This window comes from Melozone crissalis, unplaced genomic scaffold, assembly GCF_028551555.1.
Source record: "Melozone crissalis strain CALT ecotype California unplaced genomic scaffold, PUWL_Pcris_2 ptg000027l_1, whole genome shotgun sequence".
NCBI lineage: Eukaryota > Metazoa > Chordata > Aves > Passeriformes > Passerellidae > Melozone > Melozone crissalis.
In genome coordinates this window covers 1615348-1624676 of record NW_026535805.1, presented here as the reverse complement: position 1 = coordinate 1624676, position 9329 = coordinate 1615348, and the positions used below count along the sequence as shown (strand labels likewise).

General features: G+C 38.4%; 1 protein-coding gene across 3 annotated transcripts in view; it reads right to left on the bottom strand.

Annotated features, from left to right (window-relative positions):
* Positions 1 to 198: 198 nt before the first annotated feature.
* The window catches only part of RAB3GAP2 (RAB3 GTPase activating non-catalytic protein subunit 2), a 43208-nt gene continuing 34077 nt past the window's right edge, over positions 199 to 9329 (bottom strand). For all 3 annotated transcript variants that reach the window (XM_054279648.1, XM_054279650.1, XM_054279649.1), the window contains exons 25-35: positions 8970 to 9143; positions 8745 to 8851; positions 7702 to 7768; positions 7002 to 7072; positions 5666 to 5701; positions 5038 to 5112; positions 4616 to 4834; positions 3442 to 3531; positions 3139 to 3357; positions 2347 to 2505; positions 199 to 2061 (exon numbers count right to left, since the gene is read on the bottom strand). In XM_054279648.1, coding sequence (XP_054135623.1) covers positions 1915 to 2061; positions 2347 to 2505; positions 3139 to 3357; positions 3442 to 3531; positions 4616 to 4834; positions 5038 to 5112; positions 5666 to 5701; positions 7002 to 7072; positions 7702 to 7768; positions 8745 to 8851; positions 8970 to 9143 — 1364 coding nt within the window. In that variant the 3' untranslated portion in view covers positions 199 to 1914. The remainder of the gene's footprint in view (positions 2062 to 2346; positions 2506 to 3138; positions 3358 to 3441; positions 3532 to 4615; positions 4835 to 5037; positions 5113 to 5665; positions 5702 to 7001; positions 7073 to 7701; positions 7769 to 8744; positions 8852 to 8969; positions 9144 to 9329) is intronic.

Genomic DNA, 9329 nt, shown 5'->3' with positions numbered 1-9329 from the left:
TAACTGAGTGATTTACTTGTTCTTAGCAACCTGTGTTCTGTGGAAGTTCACTTCCATTTAAGGGAAAATCTGAACCAGCTCGTTTAATTTTTATGCTGGCAGCTGGTAGTTCAGCATAACCCCAGAGAGCCAGTCCTCGTTACAAAACAGAAGAGAAAATGGTGACCACCATTCCCTAAAAGGAAGGAAAAGACACAATGAAACCTCAAATTTTATTTAATCAATTTACACAAATCCACAGCAAAATAAACACAAAATAGCACTATATACAGAGTATTACTTACAGTACATTACAGATTTGATTGGTGTAGTGTGTCAGCTCTGACATGATACTCAGTTACAGTAAATTCCTTTACCCAGCTGTACCAGGATAGAGGAATGTCATGCAGCTAAGGAACACTCTGCTTTCCTCAGGCTCCATGATGCCCAAATCTCACCCTCACTCATTTCTGCAGAAATGTGAGGTGTTGTCAGGCAAGGTGGTCATGGCACCTGTACAGTACTGCCTGTTCCAGTTTTCCTTTACAGCTGTTTTAACCTCAGTTATGGAAGTCAGTAAAGAAGTACAATAGAACATTTTACTGGAATTCTGGCTGTTCTTTGCTCTGTCTGTAGGAAGTCAAACATTCACTATCAAAGCAAGAATCCTTCACCAGCTGCCTTGGAGTGCAGTGATCAGGAAGTGGGGCTGCAGAACAGATGGAGGAGGCTGTGTGGGGCAAGCCACCTGCATGGCCTTTTTGGAGGGGAAGGCAAACCCTCCGACAACAGCAGCACATACTTCAGAAAGATAAGACTCAATTCCAAATTCTACCTCTAGCAAGGCAGAATATTCCACATGTTTCTTACATGTAATGCAGGAAGAGCAGGTTACAGGATGGAGCTGGTAATTTCAGCTGACAAAGACAAAAAGTTTACACCAATTTCATTTTTCTCTCCTGGCTTCCTTCAGACAAGTAGTGAACAGGAGTCACCAACGGCAGATCACCATGTTCAACACCATTCCAATAGTGTAAATACTCACTATAGGATTCCCTGTAGGTACCATCAATAAAGTGTGGGTTTTAAGGCTAAAGTACTCAGTACTATCAATCTTCAGAGAAGTTAGATCAACTTTCTAAGCATTTTTGACTACAAGTTAACATGTGCAGAGATTCATAGCATACTACATCTCCTAAAGTGATAAGATGAAGGAAAAATCTTACAGTAAGACATTCCTTGACCTACTTAAACTCAGCAGAGCTTAATAATAATGGAGAGGGATGTAAATCCAGTTGTAGCTGAAGCCCAATGCCCCAGAGACAGCACAGGGAGAGCTGGACTAGAAGTCCATACTCATATGTCTGGAGAGTTGGGTTCTCCTTCCCAGACTGCTCTCCCTTTTGCCTAAGGCCCCAGCACATCTCATCCTACATCAAGTGCAGTTGACATTGTCACATAATGCAGTTACAAGGCGTGAGCCCAACACCAACTCGAGCTTCTGAAAAAGCAGTATTGGCTTTACATGGTAACTTAGAGGTTCTTCTTGGGTCTAATTCTAAAGTTGCTTTTGGAAAACAAATCATACATGGAACATTGAAAGTGCAGCAGTTACTGCCAACATGAAATACAGAATTTCACAAGATGTGACTGTGTTGTGAGAGTAAAACTGCTGTCAAATATACCCAATTCAAACAACTGCATAAAGCGCTCAAGTCAGAAATAAATAACAAAGCAGTTCAGATACTGACAAGTGTACTAGAAACTAAACATATTCTTACTAGTGCAAAATTTAAAATATACTCCAATTTAAAATTACCTTCTGAAATTCTGGGATGGGGAGCATTGTTCTTTTTGTTGCTTAACCAGAGCCCTGTGGAATTTTCTCCCATGAAGTTCAGCTCTGTGTAGGAGCGTGCCCTGCTCCGCCAGCGCTCAGGCGGGAATGGCCTCAACGGCCTCGATGAGGTTGAGGGCCAGGCTGTACTGCCCGTGGTTCTCGGGCAGGTGCTCGATCACCTTGCTCACCAGCCTGGCTGTCGTCGCAATCGGCACTTCCACGTTCTGGATTTCCTGGGGGTCCTGTGGGAAACAACAACCTCAGCATCTCAGTCATGTCACAGCTAAGCCCTCCAGAACCTTTGTAACGCTGATTGCTAATGTTTATAAACACAATCAAGCTGATGCTTTGACTCATGAAACTGCTCTACCCTCTATGAAACAGAACTACCATGAGGAAAAATGGAGGGAAAACAGGAAAACATCCCATCTCCATGAGTAAGAAAGGGTCACTCAGATGTAATCTCTGGCTCAGTGAACAGAAACCTCAGAAAATCAACCTGTTTTCCAAACTGGAGCTTCACTTACCATAGCTTTGAGCCAAGTGCTCAGTGTTGGAGGAAGCCTGGAGAGGAGTTCCATGCCATCCTTGATCTGTCCATGGAGCAGAGCGAAGGCCAGCCTCTGGCCAGCCAGCATGAGCAGCTGGGATGCCAACACTTCTTTGTCAGCAACCTGCAGGAAGGCCTGCAAGCAGAGAAAAGGAAGGGACTAGAAACAGTCTCAGTGTGACAGCTCACTTAGCTGGAGGCCTGAACAGCTGTAATAAAGAAAGTTCTTGATACTAAAAGGACAAATAGTCTTTGAGACTGCTTCTTGTGTTATGTGTTACTGTTACAAAGCACAAGATTAGGAGCTCCAGAGCAGCGCAACATAGAGAATTACTCTGTACTGTACAGAGATTAGCAGGAGCACAAGATGTCTTACAGTCCAGCAACATAATTTCCCCTCAAGGAAGGGAAGGGGTTTTTTGTCCTTTTTTGGTTTTTTTCTTTCTATCCTAAAAGACATTACAGGCCAAAGAAGGCAATTCCTGAAATTATAAAATATAATGAAAATTAAAAGGCCATGCTAGTTATACCAGTAGTGTAACTCCCTGTCATTTCCACTAGTTGCATTACACAGATTCTTGCTGGGAAAATGGAAAAATAAAGGAACTATTAGTCCTGAAAAGGTACTTTTATAGTCTCTGACTTTTTAGCCTGGGGATTTTTTGAGCTTGATACATCTTGCCAAACCCTTCCAGGCATCTTAAGTAAGTGAAAAGTAATTTTAGCAGAATACATGACATTGTTGTAAAATCTTAAATGCTGTTCTTACCTCTTCACCAAGATGATCCATCCCATAACTGTACAGTTCACAGACATAATGCCTTCTGACCAAATCCTCAGAGATCTGAAGATACTGAGCCAGGTCCGCAGCCACAGTTGGCCAATTCTTCCCCTTCTCAAAAGGAAAATAATCCTCTTCTGAGACTTCTCTGTCCTTCTGTGACGAACACAGCGTTTGAACCGCTGCACTCACAACTTTGAGCAAGAACTTTGAAGCAAAAAACACAGGTTACCTCAGGAGTATCTGTAACTTCAGAAGTTCAAGACCTTTCAGTACAGGACTTGTGCCTACCTGCTGTCGTATGGACAACACGTTTGGATCCATATCCCCGCTGGGTAGCAGCTGAATTGATGTTAGGTCCTTGAAAAATGCATTTCTGCCCTAAAATTGAGAACCAAAGACAGGTTTCAGGCAATACAACAAATCCATTCTGATCCAATACTAAACAGCCCACTTAGTTCTCAAATTTATTTTGTGCTGCATCTACTCAAAGAGCAAATTGAGACCTCAAGTAAGTGAGGACAAAAAGAGAATGACTAATAGTAATAGTTGTATGTAGAAGAATGGAGACACAGGAATAGGATCCGATTTTACTGAAGCCATAATATGCACTCTTAAATGACAAAAGGTAGTATAATTTTTTCTGCTAACAGATAAACAAAAAAAATACAAAACCAATGGAATTGGACCTGTGGTAAAATGCTAAAATCAGACTCAAATGCTTGATGAGAACTTGCAGACAAGAGCCTACATCAAAAGGAAGGTAATATTCTGCATTTATAAATTTCCAGTGAGTCATTTAGGAAAAAAACTGAACAGTGTTACAGCACAAAATTATTTTCTCCACAGTAGGAATTAAACCACAGTCTATACCAGTACTTTGTGTTTAAATTCTCTTAGAATCAAAGTGTGGTTATGATGGGAGGAGGAAAGCTCATTTTCTGTTATCAGGATCAAGCTCTAATTGTAACAATACTGCATTTTAAATGCAGTGACATTTCAAAGTGGTTTGTATGGGTTACATGAAAAATTATTCTTTTTGAGATGCTGGGAATTCTGCAATAATCATGAGCAATAAATGGATGCAACAGTGGCACTAGCAACATTTCTGACCTCTAAATACTTATGTTTCCACTGGTTTGGCACTTCTCAAAGCAAACAGAAAAGCCTGTCATCCACTGACCATGCAGTATTTTCGGCCAGCTAATAATTAAAGAGCTGTAACAAAAGCAAGTTCTTGCAGCTGAGGTCACTACAAATCTTTTATTCATAAGGAAGCTCACCAAGTTTAAGTCTCTACCTGAATTGTGGTGACAATTTCATCAATGCACCACCATGTACTAAAGGCTTTCATAAAATCATGCAGGAACTGTTTAAAGTGCGAAAGCCAGCAAATATCCCAGATCCCAAGAAGAAGGGAGTATTAATTAAAGCAGTAGTTCATTATCTGCTTTCTAAGCTCTACCTTGCTGTCAAACAGTGACAGTGGCTTCACACCCTTGAGGGAGAGCCTCATGATGGCGTAGAGGACGGTGCAGAGCACGAACTGGTGCTCCACCAGCGGGTAGTGGATGCGCTTCTGCTCCAGGGCCAGCTCCACGATGGACACCGGGCCCTCCACCGACACCCAGGCGTCCTCAGTGTCCAGCACAGGGGCCTGCATCTCATCACTGCTCACGTCTGCCTGCAAGCAACACACCACAGCAGTCACACACTAAATCTCCTACACTGGCCTGCTCTGCAGTGAGATTTAAAAAAAATCTTCATGTTGTTTAGAATATCATTAACATTTGTCTGAACAGGACAGAAATTAGTATAATCATGGTCTTCAAAAATAGATTTTAACCCATCCATTCCTTACTTTCAATGGGAAAAATAAAAATTTACCTCTAGCAAAGTTTGCAGAAGTTCTGAACAGCAGCCAAGAAAAGCTGTCATTGCTGTGTCACTCATCCCTACATCCTGGTAACAAACAGTAAGATTTAAATTGTATCAGCTGGAATTGAAACAGGCTTTCATTAGCTCTTTATGTCTGAGAAGACAGTTGTTGACATAAAATGCATAGCTCAGCTCAGCTCAGTTTCTTAACCTGTTACATTTAAATGTAAACAAATACTTATGAAGTACAACAAAGAACTAACAGGAGAATTTGGAATGAAGTAAATGTAGCCATTTACAACACTGTATCTCAAATGAAGACTGAATCAAGTAATGCCACCTAATAAATTTAATTTTCTGATCAGATCAGTTGTCTTCCAAAGAAATTTTAACTAATGATTTTATGCATGAAAAGTAACAGTAATTTGTCATCTTATAGTCTCGGGCCTACCCTCTACAGTTCTAATCTGCTTTTCCAGATAAAAATTAATTTATACCACTTAAAATTTGTAACATTTTCTCTAGGGCTACATTTTCAATTTTTTTTTAAACTTTCAAAAATAAATCACAAACCAGTATTAAATTTAAGGCATTTCTAATTAATTCTTCCCACTCAGAGAAATGTAGTATTACTTGCCCGTCTGCATAATCTGTCCTTTGGAGCTTTTCCAACCTGTTTTTCCAAAAAAAGAAAAAAAGGTAAATTGTGTCACAACTAATTTTTCATTATGATATCTGTTACCCACATTTTAACCTTTTATTACTATTTTCCCAATATAAAATGAGAAAATAGCTCAATTACAGCTACATGATGCAGCTCATTGCATATCTTGTTTTCAACAAAAGACTTGATACAAATTGTAGAGGAATGAAGATCTTTGGTGCCCATATTTAGTTCATCCTTCTTAAAACTGAGGATTAGAAATAAGGTCCTCATTTAAATCTCAGACACTGCTAAGAAGCTCCCAGTGATTTCTAGAATGCAGAACTAAAGCTGTAACACCAAGCATGATATTAGGAAGAAACCAGTCAGTTAATAAAAACCTTTCTCTCCTCTCCTGCAGGTGCTAACTCAAGTAGAAGAGTTATGGTGAAGGATTTGCCTAAATGCATGCAGGAAAACTGGAAAAGGGTTTTTGCAGAAACAACACCTCCTACAACTGTACACAACTGAGCCTATTTGCTAGAAGGAATGGGGAAGAGGATATTCTCCAGTTCTTAGCTAAACAAAAAGCAAAGAGCAGAAAATGAGAGGAGCAAAGGAGAAGGAAGAAAAGACAGGAGAGCAAATTCTTGCAGGTTTTGTGTTGCAGTTTTATTCTTTAAGTCACTATCCACTTACTAGGAGCACTCTTCCTAAACTGTCTTCCAGTAAAAAGCCCCACTGCATAGTTATAAAGCATGAAAAAACCTGAAGCTTAGCAGGGACAAAAGACCACTTAAATTCAAAGCAGAGGGGCTACACACTAGAACAAAAGCTAATTTACAATAGTAGCAATAGTTAAAAGTGCTCAACAACATCCACAAAATCTTCTGTATTTTGCAGAAGAGCTCATGTATATGAAATCTGGACTTGTGGTAGATCCTTGGTAACAGGCACTTTAATATATTTATTGTTTTCTAACAAAATGTTACATATGCACACATAGATAATTTCAAATTGTTTCACAAATATTTCTTATTTAGTAAATACAAGCTAAAAAACTGCACTTAAGTCTTCAGAACACATCACCCAGGGCTGATCAGCTGCCTCTAGTTAATCTTCCAATAGATTTGATATTTTAAAATATGCATTTCATCATCACTTCCAAAAGTTAGCTATATAATAAGCCAAATAAACAGTGGTGATTTGTATAGTTAAATCAAAGATATTCCAAATACTTTTAAAACAACACACCAAAATGAAATTGTTTATACATACTGGGTTTACTTTTCAGTTAGGAACAAAAAGAGTCTCAAGACACTGCACTCACCTTGTCCATCAGATATGTGGCAGAGGAAAGTCTTTTTACTATGAATGTATTCCACATCATCAGAGCAATACCTAGAACAATGACAGACTTGTAAAATCCAGGTGAATAGAACAGGGATCTTATAAGATGGTGAACAAAACAAGAAGGAATTGTGAATTATCCTCACTGCTTTATACTTGAAGTTTAGATTTCTCAGGAGGAGACTACACTGGTGATCAAATACAGTCATAAGTGCAATTAATAACTTGTTTAAAATATTTTATTATGCAGACTGGGTTAAACATTTTAAGTACGCATCAAAAGGGCATCTTATTTGCATACATAGCCTACAAAAAGAAAATGGTCATCACCTTCATTGAAACAGGGTATCAAGAACTGCATGAAAAGTAATTGACTGCAACTGATGCTCCACTATTTAAATACAAGCAAAAATTCATTTCAGAGCAATTTTATTTTAAAATGCTTTTAGTTGAACACATCAACGTTACCTAATTAACTTATTTTCACAATTGTGATGGAAACTGAATTTCACCATGGAAGAGAGAAGTGTGGATGTCAGCAGAAAGTTTTGGGGTGGTTTGGTGGTTTTAAGACAAAATGGCCATCACTATTAGGAACAGCATTCATTTACTTTAGTCAAACATCCAATCTATTTTACAATTTCATCAAATATAATTTTTACTAAGAGCATTGTACTTACCATGCTGAATGTGAGCATTAATGATGCATCTTAGATGATCTATAGACCTATTGAGAAAACATGCTTCCTTATGGAAAAAAATAAATGACAGTACAAGTTAATACATTATTCAAAACATGCTTTAAATGTAAATTACTAATTCTTAAAGGGCCCAGGTAGTTTATCTTAAAGCTTTTACTTTGACAGTTATAAAACTAGAAAGTTATTCCACTGTTGCAATCCTCTCTACCAGTATCTGACAAACACATGTGCATGGCCAAGTTTGTTTCAGTCATCATGAAGCCAACTGCAATTTCAGGTATTTTTAGTGTAAGTACTGCTAACATACTCTTTGCTGAAAGGCACCTCCACTGGCTACAATAATTTTTCAAATACAAAATCCATTTCTGATAGAAAGAGTAATTTTTACTCAATTTTGCTATGATGGACTAAGTTTTTAACAAGTCTCTGACAAACTTTCTATTCTACATCAAGTGACATGGCACAGCTCTAAGGAGTTCTTAATTTAACTTTTAACATCATCTGAACTTAGCACAACATTTTCCCTTACAGAAACTATAGGACAGAGAGGAAATAAGGAAATTTTTTATTTTCTTTCTTATGACAACTGCCAGGGAGTCTGAAAACATGCAAGAAATCCCTCTTTCTTCCCACAACAGAATGGGTTCTAGTCTAAAAAATTTAGTATTCTGTGACTTGTTTAAGCAGATTTAGAACAGAGAAAAATATGCCTCTGTTCTGGAGTACTGTTTTGTATCTGCAGTACAAACAGCCAAAAACCTTTTTCAAACTGAACCCAGTTCCCAGACTCCCAGTATTGAGAATCTGATAGCCTAGAAATGTACTGTGACATGCCATTCAGCCTCAGGACACACTCTCATTTTCTCAACTCAATTTTCACTTGCCACAGAAAAATTGCGCCTAATAACTGCTTTCAAAATCAGTCTTATTAATTGCTGTTTTGCTGAGCTACCAGAAACTTGTGAAGCTCCTTCTATCGAGTTGGCCTTAACCATTATTCCCTGCAAAAGACACTTTCTTACCTCTGGGTCCTTATTCCACTGCACTATACATTCCCAAGAGCAATGTGCATGGAGTACATCCACTTCAAGACTACATGGAAATTGCTGATATGCTACTTGCAGCAGCTCTAGAAAAACAATATCTGAAGTTAGAAGACAGACCCCTTCCCACTGAAATTTCTGCTACTTCACAACAATAGTCTCTGCAGACTTTTATAATTTAAAAAATTCACATTATTTTCTTACCTAGGATTCTTTCCAAGCCTGTAGCTGCTTCTGGTTCCTCAAGAAAGAGATTATTATGCATTTCTACAGATTCTTCAGTACTGTCTGTGGTGTTTTTGTACTGGGCCACATTCAGTATAATTGGACTGAAGCCTTGCCTAAACACCCATTTTGCTACAGTGTCAGCAATCCCTCCTAGGATGTTGAAAAGAAAAGTAAGAGGTAGTGTCAATGTATTGCAGATTATTTATGGTTCACCATCTAAGGACAAGAGACAATATAGGGTTTTTAACTACCTTTAATTACATACAGGTAACTCTACCAATTAAAAAATTTGCTAACCTACTGATCAGAAAGTTACAATGGAGTCTTTACAGTAAT